This window comes from Colletotrichum fructicola, assembly GCF_000319635.2.
Source record: "Colletotrichum fructicola Nara gc5 chromosome Unknown KSG_Nara_v1_contig05, whole genome shotgun sequence".
NCBI classification, from domain to species: domain Eukaryota; kingdom Fungi; phylum Ascomycota; class Sordariomycetes; order Glomerellales; family Glomerellaceae; genus Colletotrichum; species Colletotrichum fructicola.
In genome coordinates this window covers 3,935,893-3,956,640 of record NW_027094055.1, presented here as the reverse complement: position 1 = coordinate 3,956,640, position 20,748 = coordinate 3,935,893, and the positions used below count along the sequence as shown (strand labels likewise).

The 20,748-nt window shown below is 51.1% G+C and overlaps 5 protein-coding genes across 5 annotated transcripts; 3 read left to right on the top strand and 2 right to left on the bottom strand.

Annotated features, from left to right (window-relative positions):
- Positions 1-192: 192 nt before the first annotated feature.
- Positions 193-3,651, top strand: CGGC5_v009807 (Transposon Tf2-6 polyprotein; the record flags this gene model as incomplete). The annotated part of the gene is made up of 1 exon (XM_032021932.2): positions 193-3,651. The coding sequence occupies one exon, from the start codon at positions 193-195 to the stop codon at positions 3,649-3,651; it is 3,459 nt and encodes a 1,152-aa protein (XP_031881202.2).
- A 4,756-nt stretch (positions 3,652-8,407) lies between these two features.
- lxr4-5 (L-xylo-3-hexulose reductase) lies at positions 8,408-9,357 on the bottom strand (the record flags this gene model as incomplete). Its single annotated transcript, XM_032021931.1, has 2 exons — positions 8,408-9,207; positions 9,264-9,357. The coding sequence occupies 2 exons, from the start codon at positions 9,355-9,357 to the stop codon at positions 8,408-8,410; spliced, it is 894 nt and encodes a 297-aa protein (XP_031881201.1).
- A 1,132-nt stretch (positions 9,358-10,489) lies between these two features.
- On the top strand, positions 10,490-11,813 carry CGGC5_v009805 (uncharacterized protein; the record flags this gene model as incomplete). The annotated part of the gene is made up of 4 exons (XM_032021930.1): positions 10,490-10,669; positions 10,735-11,237; positions 11,293-11,363; positions 11,422-11,813. 4 exons carry the CDS (start codon positions 10,490-10,492, stop codon positions 11,811-11,813), a joined length of 1,146 nt encoding a protein of 381 aa, XP_031881179.1.
- Positions 11,814-12,567: 754 nt separating this feature from the next.
- Positions 12,568-14,560, top strand: pdh3 (Pyranose dehydrogenase 3; the record flags this gene model as incomplete). Its single annotated transcript, XM_032021928.1, has 5 exons — positions 12,568-12,586; positions 12,802-13,050; positions 13,104-13,628; positions 13,682-14,321; positions 14,371-14,560. The coding sequence occupies 5 exons, from the start codon at positions 12,568-12,570 to the stop codon at positions 14,558-14,560; spliced, it is 1,623 nt and encodes a 540-aa protein (XP_031881290.1).
- A 3,232-nt stretch (positions 14,561-17,792) lies between these two features.
- Positions 17,793-19,992, bottom strand: YUC10 (putative indole-3-pyruvate monooxygenase YUCCA10; the record flags this gene model as incomplete). The annotated part of the gene is made up of 7 exons (XM_032021926.1): positions 17,793-18,360; positions 18,415-18,671; positions 18,724-18,827; positions 18,885-19,064; positions 19,131-19,279; positions 19,328-19,566; positions 19,627-19,992. The coding sequence occupies 7 exons, from the start codon at positions 19,990-19,992 to the stop codon at positions 17,793-17,795; spliced, it is 1,863 nt and encodes a 620-aa protein (XP_031881285.1).
- Between the last annotated feature and the right edge of the window lie 756 nt (positions 19,993-20,748).

Sequence of the window (20,748 nt, the reverse complement as noted above, 5' to 3'; positions counted from 1 at the left end):
AGTGAACCTGGCATTCGTCATGAAGAACGGACCCAGACCTCCACAAGTCAAGATCCGCGAGAACAGCCTCACAAAAGCACGACGGGAAGGAAAGCAAATCACCTACCCAGGACACTCAGAGCAGTCAAAAAACTAGACTCGCCTACCGACGAAGAACCACGACAGGCAACAAGAAAAAGGTTCATCCACCAGATGTCACAAGGACATAAGGGTAATATCGAACTCGAAGTTACCATCAACCAGCAAACGACACTCGCGCTAATCGACAGCGGAGCTGAAGCTAATTACATCGCCCCTCGAGCCATCAACAGGCTAGAAGTACAATGGGGAGGAAAAGAGCGACCCTATCAGTTACACACGGCAGAAGGAGAAGAATTCAAGTACGAAGGAGGTACCATCTACAATGAGACTGCGCCCCTCGAGATGAGCTACCTGAATCGAAAAGAAAGAATCCAATTCGACATTGCCGATCTAGGGACATACGACATAGTGCTAGGATTACCCTGGCTACGAACGAATAACCCACGGATAGACTGGAGCAAAGGCCAACTCCATTGGGACCACGACGACTCAGTCCCTGAGCAGCCCTGTCAAAACCAGGCCTCAAACGAGCCGATACAGCAAGAAACAGCAAAACGATACATCTGCTACCTCAAGGCAAAAGAAGCCACGTCACAACCATTGACAACGACGGATCTCGAACAAAAGAATGATCCACTTCTGTCTATCCCAGAAGAATACAGAGTTTACGAGAAACTCTTTGCAGCCGAATTAGAAACCGGACTGCCCGAACACACCAGTTTCGACCACGAAATACCCCTCAAAAAAGGGAAGGAACCACGCTTCAACAAAATCTACGGACTCAACCAGACAGAGATGGAAGCTCTAGACAAATACCTTGAAGAAAACCTCAAGAAGGGATACATCAGACCCTCAACGTCACCAGCAGGAAGCCCAATCCTGTTCGTACCCAAAAAGAACGGAAAACTACGATTATGCGTCGACTACCGCATGCTCAACGAAATGACGATTAAAAATCGTTACCCACTGCCACTCATCGACGAAATGAGACGACTCCTCCACGGAGCCAACTGGTTTACAGCTCTCGACCTCAAGGGAGCCTACAACCTGATCAGAATGAAGCAAGGCGAAGAATGGAAGACCGCCTTCAGGACACGAAAAGGACATTTCGAATATCTCGTCATGCCCTTCGGCCTTACCAACGCCCCTGCGACTTTTCAGAACATGATCAACCAAGTCCTACGCAAGTACGTCGATATTTGTGTAGTAGTCTATCTCGACGACATTCTCATCTTCTCACCAACACTTGAAAAACACAAAGAAGAGGTGCACCACGTCTTACAAGCCCTCCAAGAAGCTAAGCTGTTGGTCGAGCCTGAGAAAAGCGAATTTCACACACAAAAAGTGGAATACCTCGGATTCACCATCACCCCTGGCAAAGTCTGCATGTCAGAAAACAAAGTCAAAGCCATCAAGGAATGGCCGGTACCCAACAACCTCAAGGAAGTCCAAGGATTCCTAGGTTTCGTCAACTTCTACCGCAAGTTCATCAAAGATTATGGCAAGATCAACACGGCTCTCACAAGCCTCAGCCGCAAAGACACGCCCTTTACATGGGAAGAACCACAACAAACAGCATTCCAGAAGATCAAGGACCTCATCGCCAGTGAGCCCGTCTTGATCATTCCAGATCCGACAAAACAGTTCGAAGTAGAGCCCGACGCATCCGACTATGCGATCGGAGCGCAACTATCTCAACGAGATTCAGAAGGACGACTACATCCGTGCGCCTTCTTCTCTCGCAAGCTCCACGGACCCGAACTCAACTATCAGATCCACGATAAGGAACTCATGGCAATCATTGAAGCCTTTAAGGAATGGAGACCTGAGCTCTCAGGAACCACCCACGAAGTACTTGTGTATTCAGATCACAAGAACCTTTCACACTTCACGACTTCGAAAGTGTTGAATAAAAGACAGATTAGATGGTCGGAATTCTTATCAGAATTCAACTTCCGAATCATCCACCGCAAAGGATCAGACAATGGCAGAGCCGACGCTCTTAGCCGAAGGCCGGACTACAACGTCCCGGTACCTGAAGAAACCCAGGTGATTCTCAAAGGAAACAACGACGGAGACCTCGTGCCAGCAACCAAACTCTTGATGATGGCTGGGCGGTCTAGTACTAGCCTGACTAGCGAACTAGACGACGAAGCTATTATGGAATTTCATGCTCGCCCCGCACACGGTCACCAAGGAATCACGAAAACCTGGAAACGACTACGACAACAATATGGAGAAAAGGTCACTAGAGAACGTGTGGCAAAAGCAATTAAGGATTGTGAGGTCTGCCTCAAAAGCAAACCCGCTCGACACCAACCTTATGGTATGCTACAACCTTTGCCTGTGCCGCAAACTGCCTGGCAATCCATATCACTCGACTTCATCGTCAAACTACCGAAGTCTCGAGAACCCCTCACGGGAATACACTATGACAGCGTTCTCGTCATTGTGGACCGACTCACGAAGTACGCTTACTTCATCCCGTACAAAGAAACAAGCAACGCCGAAGAATGTGCCTACACATTTCTCAAATACATCATCGCCAACCACGGAACACCTAAAGAGATTGTGTCAGACAGAGATAAGATCTTCACCTCCAACTTTTGGAAATCAATCATGTCACACCTTGGCATCAAACAATCAATGTCCACTGCATTCCACCCGCAGACCGACGGACAGACAGAACGAATCAACCAAATCCTCGAAACCTACCTCCGTGCCTACGTCAACTACGACCAAGACAATTGGGTTGTACTACTACCAATAGCTCAGTTCGCCTACAACAGCGCAGTAGGAGAAAGTACCAAGGAATCCCCCTTCTATCTTAACTATGGATTTGAACCTACCGCCTATGGAGAGCCCCGAGCAGGCCCAGCCGCAGTAAAAGCCGTCGCCTCAGTACGACAGATCAAGGATATCCAGAAAAATGCACGACAGGAACTCGAATTCGTACGACAAAGAATGACCAAGTTTAGCAACAAACGAAGGATTGAGGGACCAACCTTGAAAGAGGGAGATAGCGCCTACCTCATACGGCGAAACATCAAAACAAAACGACCAAGCGACAAACTTGACTACAAAAAACTCGGACCCTTCAAAATCTCACGAGTAATCTCACCAGTCAATTATGAACTCGAACTCCCGGGAACCATGAAGTGTCACCCAGTATTTCACATCTCACTACTCGAACCAGCCCCACGAGGTTCACGAACGGACGACCTCATCATCGTGGAAGACAATGAACCAGAGTACGAAGTAGAACGAATCATAGACCACCTCAAGGAGCCAGAAGGGTATCGATACCTCATCAAATGGAAAGGATACGGACACGAAGACAACACATGGGAACCAGCCAAAAACATCACCAACGCAGCGGAAGAACTCACGATCTACTGGCAACAACACCAAGAACGAGAAGTCACACCAGCACCCGTTATACTAGTCCAGAAGAACGCTGGATATAAGCGAATCAAGCACCCACATCGCTTCACCAAACCACCCACCGAAGCAGATCGACCGCGACAAGGAAAACCATTTATTCGCCTAGGAACACCAGAAACCAACTAAGAACCGCTTCCCGAGGACACCCCCGGAGAACCCTGTTCTGCAACAACGGGAACAGAGTCAAGCAAACCAAACTCAGCCAGCAAGGAAGGAGACAAAGCCACATCGGGATAAACCGTATCCCAATTTCCGATAAAACCCGCAGGAAGGTGGTTGGAACCAGCAGAAGGAAGACGAGCCTCCTCTTGTCGACGCTGCTCCGCCTCCGCCTCCTCCCGTTCAACCCGCTCCAATTCCTCCACACTGTCAATACCACGACGCACCGCACGCATCATCTTCTCAAACCACATTTTCTTCTGCTTTCGAAGACGCAACACCTTCTCCTCTGCAGCCTGCAGCTCATCCTCCAATTTTTGATGTTGAGTGGCGATATTCCGAAGCTCAGCAGCCCCCACACCTAAGACATCGCAACGAGAACGGCCCAAGCGAACGCATTCGGCACAGCGAGAAGAATCAGATGGCGAAGCCTCGCAGCGAGCGAAACCTTTCCCCTCGCAATAGGAACACGTGGGCATGACGATTGGATTTTGAAGGATGGCGGAAAGCAAAGAATTCTTTTCAACTGTCTTTTTGGCAGGACGACTATCAGGCGACGACACAGCCTTTCGTTTTTGAATACGACCTGACATGGTGTCAGCATCATGGGTAAATCAGAAAGCACGATTGATGGATCCCCAACCTGGGACCAACGACCTACTTATGCTGGGTCTTGAGGACAAGACCTTTGGAGAGGAGACCTGATGTTACGACCCGTTAGGCACAACACGTTGGAACAACCCCGCCTGGGATCTCGGCGGCTAACGCGGAACATATGTAAGCAGTGACACAGGTGTAACCAGAAACCATCGGGAAAGGAAGAACTATGGTACAGGTCACGTGACTTCGGGAACAGTACGGACACAAGATAAGGATGGATATGTTGGATATGAGCTATCCTAGCTATCCATGGATATGTTGGATATGAGCTATCCCAGCTATCCAGCATCGTAAGGAACTGTTCGGAACCTGTATATAGTATGACCCTGAGCCTGGCTCATGGTCAGACCTCCATAGCTCTTCAGCAATCAACTTAGTATTCATCCTCAGGATACTCTCAGCTTACCTTCACTGCGAATTACTTGTTGAGTCTAAGACTGATCACCTTAGCCTCTGAAGATCTGATCTACTGTTAGCCTACGACCTATGACCCAGACCACGACCAAGTGTACTGTTATTACGTCTCAATCTCCAGCTTCTGTTAGCAGACCCTACTGTCGGATAGCTGACCGTAACACTCAAATGCTTAAGGGTATCATAACATGTCCTATGTCGACTTTAACTGTGGCTGGGCGGCCAAGCTACCATGAGAATTTGCTGGGCACTACGCTTGATCCTAGCGATATAATGCTGTATGCAGTAACTATAGATTAGGTAAAATACGCAAATAATTTATCCCAATATAGTGGCCGATTTGCAGTCCCCTCTGATACTAGGTTTCCTCGTTGTGACGACGTAGTCAATGTTCTCATTGGGCCTGATTATTGTCGTATTTTTGTCCGTATGCCTGTTATGCAGAGTGCATGAGTATTGGATCACAGATACACATAAATACTCGTATGACGAGAGAAGCGGTGTCAATGGATTGTTTATGCATGATTTTATACCATGGTATGGAAACAAACATGGTGCCAGCGGCGCCGGACTCGTACTCCGAAACCGGCGGAGATGGGCGGCCCAAGGGCTATACTATTCCTACGCTGTGTGACCTATGTATCTCTGTGCAACTGATGTTACTCGCGCCCTCGATTAGTTACTGCATACTCTTTTCTCTATTTCCTCAGAGATGTGTGGAAAGTGCCTGTTCTCCTGGCCACGCCACTTACACGCACCAATGCACTCTGCAAAAGTGACGGTCGAGAAATTGAGACTTCGAGGCCTGCGGGCTCCGTCACGGAGGGTTTGCCCCAAGCGGAAGTTGTCCACCGACAGCGTGCTAGGTGGTGAATTTGCACATATACCTGTTCCGTTTGTTATCATATGGCGCGCAATATGCGGCGGATCCACGCCCGCCGCCTGACCAGCCGCAGGCTTACCTCGCCTCACTCGAGGGAAAACATTTGCTTTTTCCGCCAGACATGTTTTGCGCAGCCACGAGGGACTTCTGAACGCGGGATGAAGCAAATGACAGGAATAAGAATTGCACCAATCGTTGAGGAATGCTGCAAGGTGTCAAACGGAGCGTCTAAGCACAGCCATCATCCAGGATCTCGTTTACAGCATGGCGCGCTAAGAATGCCCCCCACTCTCGGATCGTCCCTTGATACGCCGACATCGTGGTAATCGATGAGCCTCAACGGACCTCTCTGGATGTCCGATGCGTTGGTAAATGAGTTCCTTGTTCCCCGGAACACGATAGTGTCGGCGACCTACATGTCGCCCTCCTTCTTCCCTTCGCTCAACGCGTTGCAATACGGAGAAGTTTGTCGGTGCACTATTTGAACTTGTTGGTGGTATTGATGATACCCTTGCCCTTTGCTTCCAAGTGGATCTCATGTCTTCGGCTTGGGGAGAAAGCGGCTGCGTTCTATAGGCACAACTATTGGGCAGGATTCTGGGACATGATGAAAGCCAATATTCAAACTGAATTTCCGTGGATTAATGACAGTCGATTCTACCTTGCGTATGGAGGACTAGGAAGGCTGGCGTGCTGGCTACTAGCAGCTTTGTTCAGGCTTAGCTTAGAGCTGAGGTAGCAAGCTGGCTTGAGTGTTCTTAGTACGTTGTGTAGATCCCAGTGAAGATTTAACCAGAAATTACAAGGAGCTGCTTTCAAGATAAACAAAAAGATCGCAAACGCAGAAGAGAAAAGAAGCGGTGTCAGTATGCGGCGCAGATCGACACCTTTGGCTTGGTAGACGTGAAATGCGTTGGATTGGGGGAACATATGCCGAGCCTCGTTCTGTCGTAAGTAACGGTACGTAGACATACTACTTTAACCTGATCTTTTGGGCCAACCTATTCTGAGATTTGGGCGTGATGCAACCTGAGCCCTTGAATCGAATCTTGCTGTAAATTTCCTCCCTGTTCCCCAGAACACGCTAGTGTTGGTGACACCCTTAAACTTTGTGACCTCACCGCATCGTCGTTTGGCAAGACGTTTGGCAAGACGTTTGGTACTTCTGAGATCCTGTGCTTACTACCACTTCTTTTAAACCTTTGGTCAAGGGATGTAATATGCTCCAGGGCGCTCATCACATCAGTGATAGTACATGTACCGTTGCAGAGGGTGCGATAATGATAGAAACCACAAATATCAAGCCCATTGCCGAATGAGCTGCGCAGTCCTGCTGTAGTACCAACCGAGAAAGGAAGCATGCATTATGCATGTTTGCTGGACCCGCAATCCCGCTTGCTCATACAAACACGGATAATTCTGAATTTCTGACCGGTGAGCCATTTTCAAAGCCCGAGCTCATTAGGCAATCAGACAACGCGGATGCGATGATTGCCTTCAATAGTAACATCTTTATCGCTAATTTAGTTCAATTCGCGGGAAAGTGACAATGCAGACTTATGCATTTCAGAGACAGACCTTGGGGTGCATTCCGGCCGTGTGTTTCCGCTCTAGACCAAGACGACCCCTGAAGAACCGGGCCTAGCTTCGACATATCGAGAAATTGCGCCTCCATGATCATGTCAGACGCGAAAGCCTTTGATTGTGAGGGAGCTGCGAGAAGGCAGCCTGATGTGGACAAAAGGGCTCAAGATATGATTTCGTGGGCTCACAATTTCACTTTGGTAGGAGATCCGACGTTTCCCAAAAGCTAGTTGGACCTTGGCATAGGATTGGTTAGGTTGGTGTTCTCCTCCATGCGGTGCATATCGAAATGAGCCCTAGGCTGTTCAAGTCAAGTCAGCTAACGGACTGTCGAGCGACCATCAGCCAGAGAGTCTGTTGAGTCTCCAGCCCCGGATCGGCTGCCACGGAGCCGTGCGTGTAAATCAGAAGCGTGAGATCTTAAAATCAAACCACGCAGGTCTTTTGAGCGTCGTGAATCTTGGCTAGATTCCTTGAAAAGTATTTTCTACACAAAGGATCTGCACATATAAGTGTGGCTCCGCGACGTCTACGTGGCGTATTAATATGACGCATCTGAAAGGCCTTGCCCGTTGAACTTAAGCTTTCTTAGGTTTAATATGTCTATTCAACATACTGGTGCTTGTTTAAGCGTTTTAGCGAAGTCGCTGGGGACTATAAACTCTTATGTTAGAGCCGTAATAAAGATCAGTAGTTCCTTCTCAATAAAGGAAAATATCGGCATATAGTTAATAAGTCTTTATATTGTAGTTAAGATGGCTGGAACCAGACTCAAGCATAGATACAAGTAAGAGGTTATTGAAGACAACTGAGATGAAAGTAGACTGCAAGTGGAGTTAGATGTTTTCACAGCACCCTCAGAAATAAAGGGATTGATACACAGACACAATCCCATGATGCAGGACTTTGGAAAAAAGTGTTGCAAGCATAATGTCACTGCAAATGGAGTGTATTTGAAACCCAAACTCATCACTGCAGCGATCAGACACATTACCCGCAGTTGCCTAAGGCATATTCATGCACATGCCTTCCCTGCGCGGCTGTGATCCCAATAAAATGGACAAAAGTAGGTTTCGGCACGGGTATGATGCAGTCTGACAGTACTTTTGTGGGCGTGGCGGCCGATTAATGCTGTGATCAAAGTAGTATTGAAGTGACTATTTCTTCTGTCGCATAACGCGCTTAGCTGGCCATCCACTGGCCTCCATTGGCACTGACCAGGCATCCTGTCATCCATCCGCTCTCAGGTGAGCAGATCATACCAACAATGCCAGCAATCTCCTCGGCATATCCCGCGCGACCGCCGTACTTCTCGGCCATCTCCTTCTGCTCCTCGGTATCCCACTCCCGGATTCCGCACAGCGGCGTGAGGGGGTACCACATTGAAATGGCCTTCTTGGCATCATCAGAGGCACCACGGAGCATGTCCGTCATGGTGGAGCTGGGGTTGCAAGAGTTGACGGTGCAGTGCTCCTTCAGCTCGCGGGCCCAGGTGCGCGTCATCGCCTCGAGGGCACCCTTGCTGCCTCCGTACAGCGTCAGGTACTCGAGGCCCACCTTGGAGCCGATACTCGAAACGTTGACGATGCGGCCCGAGCGGTCGTTGGGGAGAAGTGGCTTGACGGCCTGGGTGAGGAGGATGGGGCCCAGGACGTTGATGGAGTAGACCTTGTGGAAGTCCTCGATGTTGACGGCCTCGAGGGGCATGGCGTGGAAGAGGGCGGCGCAGTTGACGAGGATGTCAACCTGGGGCTTCCCTGTCTTGGCATTGGGCGGCAGGTCGCTCTTCACGGTCTCGATAATCTTGGTGCAGCCCTCGGGCGTGCTGAAGTCGGCGCGGACAGGAACGGCCTTGACATTGTGTGCTTTTGAGAGCTGGGCGGCTAGGGTGGCGGCAGGCTCGTCGGAGGATTCGTTCAAGTAGATGATGACCACGTTGGCACCCTTGGAGGCGAGGTTCTGAGCAATGGAGGCACCGATGCCTTGCGTATTCTGTCAGCAACGTCCTCCGGGTAGTATCAGCAAAGAATGAACTCACTTCTCGCGCCACCCGTGATGACAGCGGTCTTTCCCTCGTGCACCCTGTACGGAGGGGCTTGGGTGATTGGAACGGTGATTTCTGTGGCAGTCATGGTGTCTGATGTTACGCGCAAGGAGCGATTCGTGCGGTGGATAGTATGCTGCGGTTTCCAACAAGAGTCTGCTCACAACGGCATGCAGAGTTCAACTGCCACTTCGTAACAAGGGATCCGGGACCATGGTAATTAAGGAAAGCAGGAGGGAGATATGACAGCCGGAACGTTTTACCCACGACCCTGTCTGCTGCGTCCCCATTTCCGGGTCCAGAGCGGATGCTCTAAACCAGTTGTGGCATATGCCTCCGACCTGAAGCTCTTCCCATGTCGAAGGGTTCCTAAAAGAGGAACTGTCAAGTGGTTCCCCATTGTCTGTGGGTGGACCATGGTACGAAGGGTGCGGGGATGCGATCAAATTGGCAGGATCATCACTTTTTCCTCGCTAATGAACTGGTTCGTGGGGGCTAGATCATGAGAAAGCCGCAGGATATTCTGCCTAGTGAGGGTCCTTTCTAGCAACGTTAGAGACGTGAATGGCTCAGTCTTCTCTTTCGATTCGAGGGCCTTGAAGAAGAGGTATGGACGCGGCGTCCAGCGTAGTATTCTTTCCACCGCTGAGCATCCGTTGAAAAGGGGGCAAACGTACGTTACCTGCCCATCCCGCAAAGAATTGCCTCACGGCTCCGTTTTCACTTCACCCTGAGCGTCCTCTCACAGTGATGGAGATGAGGAACTTGCCAACCAGCCCTGGCACTGCCCTGGAGCATGATACCCCACAGGTGGGGTTTCTTCAACGTTTTCTTCAGGGGTCCGTCAGGGGTTCGAGAGGGTCCTACTAGGTTGGGAAATGATCATCTCGGATTTGACTGCTGTCGATCGACACGAGTGCGCAGCTTTGGGATGGCAGCTCGTTACGGCGAGCTCAGCTCACCAGGCGGCTGGGATATCACGTGTTGCATATTGTTTGAGAAAGCTCATGCATCCATTGGCAGTCGGCATCAATTCCTTCTCGGTTAAGTGACAAGGTTATTATATTGCTCTTACCATTTCTTGTTTCTTGAGCGGAATTTTCCACGTGCGCTCACCAACATACATACGGCTGTTTGGCCACTTTCTTGAACGTCTTCAAGCTAAATCCTTGATATATCTCTGAACCGAAAGGATAGGCCATGCGACTGACAACAACAAGATGACGACCTTGGATCCAACGCAGCGTTTTGTCGACCACCTCGAGGGCACAGGCCTCAGCCTTTTTGTTGTATCCATTGTTGGCGGCATAGTCTCGCTAGTGGTGGTGGGGGCACGCACATATTTCCGGCTTAAGGAGAGAAACTTCAGCTTCGACGATGGCTTGATGCTGAGTGGGTTGGTAAGTTAGATGTTGGAGGTTCGACAATATGCGCTTGCTCGAAACTGACTAGTACTTATCGCTAGATTGTTTATCTCGCAGATGTTGCTCTTGCATGTGTGGGCGCCCTCAGCGGGTTGGGTAGACGCAATGCCGACCTTAGCGCGACGATGATGGTTGAGTCTATCAAGTACTTGATGATATGGATGTTGCTATACGTCATAGCACTATGTCTTGTCAAGTCCTCCATCTGCATCACTACTCTGCGAATTGCCACCACGATGCCCAAGTTGCGCGTTGCCGTCTATGTTCTGCTTGGGCTAATCATCGCCACATTTCTCACGACTTTCATCGGCATCTTGCTACTCTGCCGGCCAGTCGAGGCAAACTGGGACGCAAGCCTCATAGCAGACGGCCGCGGGGAATGTTCCCCTGTTACCTCTATGTTGGGCTTGTCATATACGTCAACAGCCAGCACCATTGCGACGGATCTGGCTTGCGCGGTTCTTCCAGCCATCATTCTTATGCAGACGCAGATGAGGCTGTCGACGAAGATCATGGTTGCAACTTTCCTCTCTTTCGGTTCTTTGTAAGTCATCCCTTAGAGGTTCTTCGCCTATCGCCTAACTCTAATCTCCCTCAAGTGCTTCAGTGTCGACAATGATCAGAACCCCTTACATCGACCATTACAATCGCCCGATCGACGATCTTGCTTGTAAGTCTATTGCGATACTTGGTTGACAATCGTTTTACTAAGTTCACTCGCTCCGTAGATCACATTGGCAACATTCCTCTATGGTCCAACGTCGAGACTGCCATCGGCTTGATTGCAGGATCTCTCCCCGCCCTGCGTCAGTTCGTTATGCGACATCGAGCTCCGCGAGCTACAACCAGAGGCACAGAGGGTTCAATCGGACTGCAGCCACCATCAGCCGGGCTCGTGACAATCGGTGGCTCTGGAGGGACATCAAAGATCAGGGGTCGGAAGGGCATGAAGTCTAACTTTGAGATCGATGAAGCCGACCAAGGCGATTGGACGCGTCTAGAGGAGGACAATGGGTCGGACAAGGACAGCACTGTGCCTATTCGGGGGATCCGAAAGGATATGACTTATGAAGTTGAGACGTCATCGGCCGGGGATAGCCAGCATTCTGGCAGGAAGTGATCAGCCATCGTGGTCACAACTTGAAGCCTACGATACTTGGCTCGGTTGCTCCTTCGGCATGCTGTTATCCACAAAAAACAACTGAGGGCGGAATATGCAAAGGAAAAAAAATCGAGGACGGAAAATCGGCTTTCTTAGCCAGGGGCTCGCGTCTCGTCTAGAAGAGTCTTTGCAAATTAGAGCCAACAGCATCTCCAGAACGACAGCTCTGATTACGCGGACCAATTAATATGCCAGCATTGGAGGTTTTTGGTGGGGGCCAAAATCTTCCCCTGCCTTTTGACAAGGGGCCTTGTCCATTGATCCATGATCATGCAACATTCCTGTTGGATCGTCAACGTGTCGACTGACCGCTACGAGGGAAGCGAACGATGCGACCTTGGTTCGGCACAAGCGGTGTCCATTCCCCGGAGGCTTTCAGCTCCAGGATTCCTATTCTATGAGGTTGAAATGCTTCTGAACTTGGTTCGCAAAAATATGTTCCCGAACATAGCAATGATAGCATAGATCAACCACGGATCAATTCAATCCAGCGGGACGGTCCGGCCGGCGGATTGTCATCCCGGACACTCATTTCGGGGATACGACGGTTTCCGGCGAAATTGCAACGCTGGTTCTCTTCTCCGCCTGGGCATGCACCAACTCCGAGGAACATCGTCCCACGATCCAGGCTGCGTAGCCAATTGGGTAAGAAACGTGCAGAGCTTACGGTTGGCAATTTGTGGGTCTTGTTGTACGAGCGGAATCTGCTCCGATGCTTCTCCAATTTCCAAGTGCGGCGCAGAATGCGGAGATATCACGCTTCTGGGATGCGATCTCAGCCTGCTGTGATGTCCATTCATAAATCAGAACACATAAGGCTGATGGCTTCCTCCGTGCGATCTCAATTCAAGCGAAGTCTTCACTGGCATGTATGAGCCGAGCCGACGGGATAACAGGCTACCGGTTCCTTTTCCAGCCGATATGATTTGAGATGTGATCGTCGTAGGAGGCGGCCTCGCCGGGTCGGTCATTTCCAACCGCCTTGCGGGGTACCGTCCAGAGCTCAAGATCCTCGTTGTGGAAGCTGGGCCCAACGCCAACGATCGGCAAGATATCGTTTGGCCCAACTCCACAAACACTATTGGCGGAGATTTCGACTGGAAGCTCGCTTCCGTTCCCCAGGTGCACGTGGATAACCGGTTCATCACCCTCGCCCAAGGAAAGGCTCTGGGCGGCGGAACTGTCATCAATATGGGTACGACCCTCCTTCTTCAGGGTATTTTCAAACCACACTGACCTCAAACCAAGGCCTGTGGACCCGGGGTGACAAAGTTGACTACGACCTCTGGGGTGAAGCTGTTGCCGATGACCGTTGGACCTATGATGGGCTTTTACCATATATGAAGAAAGCGGAGACCTTTTGGAATTCCACGATAAACCCGGATCAGCATGGCTATAACGGGCCAGTGGGAATACAGTCCGTCACATCAACAAAGCGACCATTCCCTCTTCGTGAGAAGGTGCTGCAGTCGTGGCACGAAATTGGCGTCGAACCCATTCCGTTGTTTGATGGCAATGCCGGGAACCCTCTTGGTGTTGCGGAGTACACTGAGAACAAGAGAAATGGTCGACGGGAGATTGCCGCCGCAGTGTACTCCCTAGAAATTGTGACAGTGCTAACGGATACCCAAGTCGCCAAGGTCCTCCTTTCTAACTCAACAGAGGGTCTGATAGCCACAGGTATTGAGCTAGCGAACGGAACCCATATTTTAGGTCGGCAGACTATTCTCTCAGCCGGTGCAGTTCATACTCCGCAGCTTTTGATGCTCTCAGGTACGTTGAGTGCTTCAGGCAATGCGTTGGCAATTGTTGACAAGGAACCTTAGGCGTAGGACCCCGTGATGAACTTGAAGCGGTGGGCGTTGACGTAAAGCTTGATGCTCCTGAAGTTGGCAAGAACTATGCCGATCACTTCCTGTCGCCGTCATCCTGGAATGTCAAGAACCCTGAGGAAGGCTGGGCGGTAGGATCTCCCGCATTTCCGACAGCGCGACAGTACAGCTGGGGAACCGCCACAGACTTCATCGTCTGCTCCAGTGTATCAGAAGAGGGACTCGCCAAAGCTATCGAAGAAGATGAGGGTGTCGCACCCGGCCCCGATCATCCTCTCTTGAAGCAAAAACGTACCTTCTTCGAACACTTCTTCCTCTACTCTGGGTCTGCCGACGGGTCAAAAGTCGCAATCTCCGGCATCTTCATCTTGCCGACTTCGCGGGGCTCTATCAAGCTTGCGTCTGGAAACATTACCGACTCACCCTTGATCGACCCGAATTATCTCGCGACTGCCGTCGATCGCTACATCGTACGTGAGGGTATTCGTCAGGAAATTGCTTTTGCTGGCAGCGACAAAAAGGTCCTTGGTCGTGAGATTCTGAACGGTGAAGCAGCTCCGGCGGGGTTTGACGAACCGTACACTGTGAACTCGACTGATGAGTACATCGACGCAAGGATTCGTGCTGCTGCTCGGTAATGTGACTTGTTCTGTTGTTCAAGAGCAGTAACTAACCGACACTAGGTCTGTTCATCATCCGATGGGCTCAACAGCAATGGGAAAGGTAGTTGATGGCGATCTGAAGGTCAAAGGGGTACGGGGTCTGCGTGTTGTGGATGCATCAGTCTTCCCGGTCGTTATCTCTGCTCATCTTCAAGTGGCCACATTTGCTCTTGCCGAGCAGGCTGCCGAAATCATCGCCAAAGACTATTGAAACTTTTATGGCACGCATTGATAATATGTCAAGTCATTAGTAATCAATATTTATAGCAAATAGGAAACTCTGGGCGTATTCTGTTTATGTCTACACCAGAAGTGTTCCAGCTAGGTTGTGATTAGACACTGGAGAAAATGACCTTTGAACCATGCCTGGGTTTTGTTCCAGGCATTAATTAACAATGATATCTCTCACTTCTCACGCAACACGGCCGATCTGGCATTCGGGCCTGTCTTGTGCCAGTGTCCCAGAACTAAGAATATAAACGCCAATTTGAGCGGCAATGCGAAGGGCCACTTCTCCTGGCAGCGGTCCCAAACCTGCAGCATACCCTTCAATGACGTTCAGACCTGCATCGGAGCCAACGTTCCCAGATGCCCGCAACGAAGACTCAATTGAATCAAGGTAATTTAAACAAGCTGCTTCAAAGGACTACATGAGGTTAGCGTGGTATCCGAAAAGATTCGTTAACGTACGCAGCGCTTGGTGGTGATAGCATTCCTAGGATGTCTATAGCCATGTATGGTTCTCCATGTTCGACAAGAACTTCGTAAACAGCTTTGCTGTAATCGTCTTTTAGTGACTGTTTCAGTTTCACGTGGTAAGTGAGATTGGTTTGGCCACCCATCAACGGCTCGAGCGATACTGGCTTATAAGTTATAAACAATTGCATCCATCCATGACAATGTTCTGAGGCGAACATTTTCCGCAGTCTCAAGGGGCCTTGCCATCGTCAGATAATTCTTCAATCGGCAATAGATCGAGAGAGAATCTTGACATAATGCTCACGATGCTGACTCTATTGTCAAGGAGATATGGCTGCCTGGTGCATGACGACGAACCAACAAAGGCTTTCAAATGGATGCCTGGTTGCTATTACCCCTTGGCCGCGCAAGTAGCAGGGAACGGCTGCTGACAATCAGTGTAGATATCGACTGGGAGCAATGAGAAGTAACTAAAGGCAGTAGCCCAACTCATCTCACGTGAGATGTACAGTTCTCTTTTGGATATGGTCGCGACCTCGTCGATCTATCACGCTGTTTGGGCCAGGCCTCTCCTCAGAATGAACAGCATTTTGCCAATGGCGCACCCAAAGACCACCAGTGACCCATGTGAGCGACGCTAGCGAATGGGGAGTCTGGAAGGATCTTTCACAATACCCACTGGCTCGTATGCAGGATATCTGGCTTCATGATTGGTTTCCCCGCACCATTGTTCTCATTGCACTACAGTCGTCTCACTCGTCAATCGCTTATTTTCAGCTGCAGATGCATAGCATGTTTCAGTCTCTGGACTCTTCCAGGAGAGAAATAAGACTCTTGCGCATTCTACCTGGTGCATGGTTTGACAGCATCAGACTGGATCTCGATGTCGTATCTCTCGATGCAAAGCCTCAATACCAGGCCCTATCGTACGTTTGGGGAAGCGAGGCCGACCCCAAAACGGTGACACTCCACGACCAGCGTTTTCAAGTTACTTCCAACCTATATAATGCTCTACGCAGGCTTCGGAAGTCGAGAGTTTCTGTGGCTTTATGGGTCGACGCCGTATGTATCAATCAGAAGGACAACGCGGAGAGAACTCAGCAAGTCTCGATAATGAACCACATCTACGAAAATGCTTTTGAGGTTGTCATCTGGCTTGGCGACAGTCTTTCGGACAGTTTGAAAGGCCTTGAGAGGTCTCCTGGTTCACTCGAAGACGGGCCTCGGTACGTTGCAAAGCACGCTAGCATTGGGAATTTCGGCAGGCGTGAACCCTTCGACAACACGGAAACGGAGGCTGCGGCAGCCTTCACTATCCTACAGTTACTGGGTGAACCCGGGCACTGGGACTCGAAAGAGATTTTCGCAGTGAACCAAGAAGGACAGTTTGTTGTGGCTGAAATATACCACGCAGCATGGCAGGCTTTCCTGGGCCTCATGAGCTGTTCGTGGTGGTCGCGGATGTGGATCGTCCAAGAATTCGTCCTCGCCCGGGACTCGCAGGTCGTCGTCGGCAATGTCGCTGTGCCCGGACACTTGATCACGGACTTCTATCACAGCTACATTTCTCATCTTCCATCAGGGTGTTGTTGTCATCTCACCGTCTCCTGGCGGATGACAAGCGATCTTTGGGGTGAAATGATGAACATTCGACGCGCTGACATGGGCCTTAACGCTATACGCAATCAGCACCGCGATCACGGAGCCCACGATGGGAATAGACTAACGGCCCTGCTTCGGAAAACCTTGTGGATGCTCCGGCCGAAAGAAGCGACGGACCCGCGCGACAAGATCTGCGGAGTGTTAGGTCTCTTCCCTGGCATTGGAATCACGCCCGACTACACGAGCGAAGCAGCAAAGTTCTTCTCTTATGCAACCGAGTTCTTCATCAGAGCCGAGGAGGGTCTGATGATATTAGCTGGTCCAAGGATGCGGCGCCCGGATATGCCATCTTGGGTTCCTGACCTGATAGGTGACCCCCAGGACAGGTACTTTCACAGTACAACCAGGAGAATCAACCTATGCGACAGATTTAGAGCCTGTGGGGGGTTGAATGTGTGGTATCGACGTGACGAAAGGTACCTGGAGCTAAGAGGGAGAAAGATCGGTCTGGTAAAGACAGCATCGCAGCCTTTTTCAGAAGGACATGAAGCAGAAGGGCTGCTTCGTTGGAAGCGAGAGGCAGGCATCTCTGATACCTTCCCTAGCAGCAACCTTTACCCACGAGGAGGCTCTCAGAGCGATGCACTTTGGAGAACCGTCATTAGAGATACGATTCTCGATTTCGAAGACCCGGACAACGACAGGCGCGCAACATCTGAAGACGCATCGTGCTATGAAGTCTTTCTAAAATGGCTGTGCGCAACTGGACATGACGAGAAGACCGAAATAGATCGCCAACAAGTCAACTTCTCGGGCTTCCAAGACGCCTTCTTCGTCGCTACTATCGGCCAAACCCTTTTCATAACGGACTCAGGGCTATTTGGGTTAGGAGAGGGAGTTCAGCCAGGAGACGAGATTTGGATATTTGCCGGTGGAAGAGTACCTTTCTTGATACGCCGCGGCAGTTCAAAAACACCTGGGGATGGGAGGTATACACTCGTTGGCGACTGTTATGTGCATGGGGTCATGTACGGAGAAGGGATACATGATGATATAGACCTTCAGCCTGTATTTCTAGAATGAGTTCCTAGTCCTATCTTTCAATCTTATGTACCGGGCCTGCTATGTTCGTCTTGTGTAATTCACAGGTTAGAGTGCAAATGAACCCCATTAGTCTCCTTAGGGGCCGTCTCTTCAACCCCAGGAGTCCGCCGATACGCCTCCGGGAAAATTCCCTCCAGCATTCCCTTGATCTGTAAAGCAACCACCTTCGAAAACCATCGGTGCTGGCCTGTTCCACCGGCGAACACGTAGATATTGTCCACGTCAGGTTGGCGCTTCCAGAGTCCACGAGTCTCTCCTTCGGCGTCTACACCCCACGTCGACTCCATCTTGCTGGCGAACTGCTCCGCCCCCTTTCCGAGGATATCCGGGAGACTCTTCCTGACATCCAAATTTCCGAAGCCTGTGCACCAAACAACAGCATCGGTCTTTACCTCACTGCCGTCACTCAAAAGCACGCCATCAGCTGTATAGCCTGCCGGAACGACCCCCGAGCGGATGCCCACTTGGCCGGTGGTAATGAGCTCAATGCCCTTGCCCATATCGACAAAATGCCCGCCGCAACGATCGATGAGATTGATCAAAAGGTCGCCTGTGAGTGAGTCTTCGACCTGCAGACCTGCCCTTCTTACTTCGTCATATCGTTTTCTGACGTATGTTAACGACCGGCCACAAAAACAGGTCTCGTAAAGCAACACTTACGGCTCTTCCATCGCCTGCATGCCGTGGCAAAGGGCGAGCAGAGGACCTCCAACTGCCAGAGGCCCTCCACTGACAACAGCGTCGCAATCTTCGATGGGGAGAAATTCGTACGCCCCGAGCCCCATGGGATGGGCGAAGTACGACATCGGAACAACGTAAGTTGGTGATCGCTGGATCATGGTCGTCTGGAGGCCGGCCTTGTGACAGTCTGGCATGATGTCAAATGCGGTATTTGCGGAGCCAACCACGATCACAGACTACAGCACTGTAAGTATGGACTGCTTTATGGTTAGTTGGATTGCCACATACCTTGGCCCCAGCGTCTACTAGCTGTTTTCCATTACCATACTCTGTCGAGTGGATGATAGCGCCCCTGAACTTATCACGACCCGGAAGATCAGGCACGTTGACCCCTGAGAATCCAGCACCTGTCGCCACGACGAGGCATCGGCATGTGACCACTCGCTCACATCCCCGTACGCCGTCAGCAATTCTTACGCTCCACAGCTTCTTGCCCGCGTCATACGAGGTGGCAACAATCGAGGACTGGTGAAGTATCCGTTGGTTTAGGTCAAATTCGTGAGCGAAGGCGTGAATCTGGTCGGCCAGCTCGTCTTTCGTCAAAGCATCGCTTGCCTCGTCGGGATATGCTGCGAGATGAACCAGAGTCAGTGTCGAAGCTTCAACATCAGGCGGCCAGCGTCTCGGGCACCTACGGATGTATGGAGTTTGACAGAAGGACTTGAAGGTGTGAAAGCGCATGCAGTCATATCTCAAGCGCCAGTTATCCCCAACCTGCTTGTTTCGGTCGACGACGACATAGTCGACGTTGAGCGCCTTGAGTCTTCCCGCCAGAATGACACCACTTGTGGCATGTTAGCAGAAGGTTATCTGTTATCGTGGAGGCACTCACGCGTTGCCTCCCCCGATGACGAGCACATCGGTTCGAAAGTCGGTCTCCGCGGGCAATGGTATCGAAGGATGCCGCAACAGAGTCTCGTCCTCCAAGTGGTCTTCGAAGTTCGTCAACCATGTGCTCATCGACCAGATCCTCCATTCTCCGTCAGCCCCGTCGGGGATTAGCATGAGCTTTCCTCTACATCGTGCCTTCGGGGATTCCGTGCTGAAGTAAAAGCTACAGTCGACCCACGCCTATTCGAGGTCAGTCATGCTGACGTGTACTTTCCAGCTCTGTCGCGAGAGGGAACGTACTAGCTCCTCATTCGCCTTCACTACTTGCGCTGCACCAAACTCTACCGCAGTGATCCTCCGCAGGTGGCTGAGCTCCACGAGCGCGGCGGCGACCGTCTTGCCGCCATTGAAGGTCCGTAGATGAGCCGTCAATGCGAGCGTATCCTTCCAGTGCGCCCCTGTGGTATTGCCAGTGAATAGCTTGGCAACGGAAGGTTGGTGTCTTCTCTGGAGGCCTTCGGACAGCTCAGTGACGACGCTCAATCCCACCTTGCTAGCATCAACGTCGGCCCAGTCGGTAGACGAGGTATTCGGAAGGACATCGTAAATTTGGCCCCTGATGTCGACCTTTGGGGGAAATTCGGGATACTCTACGTGAAGAGCCATGTCGACAACGGTTCCAGGGGACTGCTGATCGTGATACACACATGCATCCAACACCCAGGAGGGGCTTCTCTCCTTCTTAAACATCAAGGACCCCTCATCCTTTCGCAGGACCAAACACGTCCGCGCCAAAGACGATTCCCACGGACGTTCCCGCTAACGATCGGGCCGCAGATCTTAGTACGCCACCACCACCAATCGGGACGACTATCCCCCAAACACCAGATGAGGCTTTTGGGGAAGCCCGAGAGACACAAATGTCTCACAGCCTCAGCCCGACGGCGTTTTCGCTAGTCGGACGTTGCTAGACCTGGTTTGCCGACACCTCGCCTCTACGGCTGGCCGAAACGGCGCGCGCGTGGCTCGCTGGAGAAGACCACACAGGAGGAGGATGGATTCGCATAAGCTTTCTCCATCCCGCAGGAGCAGGTGCGCCCTTGTGGCCCGTCCTGCAGTCACATTCAACATGCTGTGGCACGCGTTGATAGGCGTGAAGCGGCCGATATATCTGACGGCCGATGACTCCGCGTCAATGTCCGGGCGCACAGCGTGTCTCACGTAGCTGCGTGGGCTAGTGCTTAGCCCTCGCGCTGCGCGATGCAACATGTCGGGGACTATTTTCTCAGGGGAGGCCCTTCTCGACCCCGGAAAAGCACTGACTCTTGCGGGAACTCGGGCCATTGCTAAAGTGACGTTGACATCATGGAGGAAGCGGGGTGGTGATGGGGAGGGACCTTTCAGCCGCTCCGAAGTCCTGCA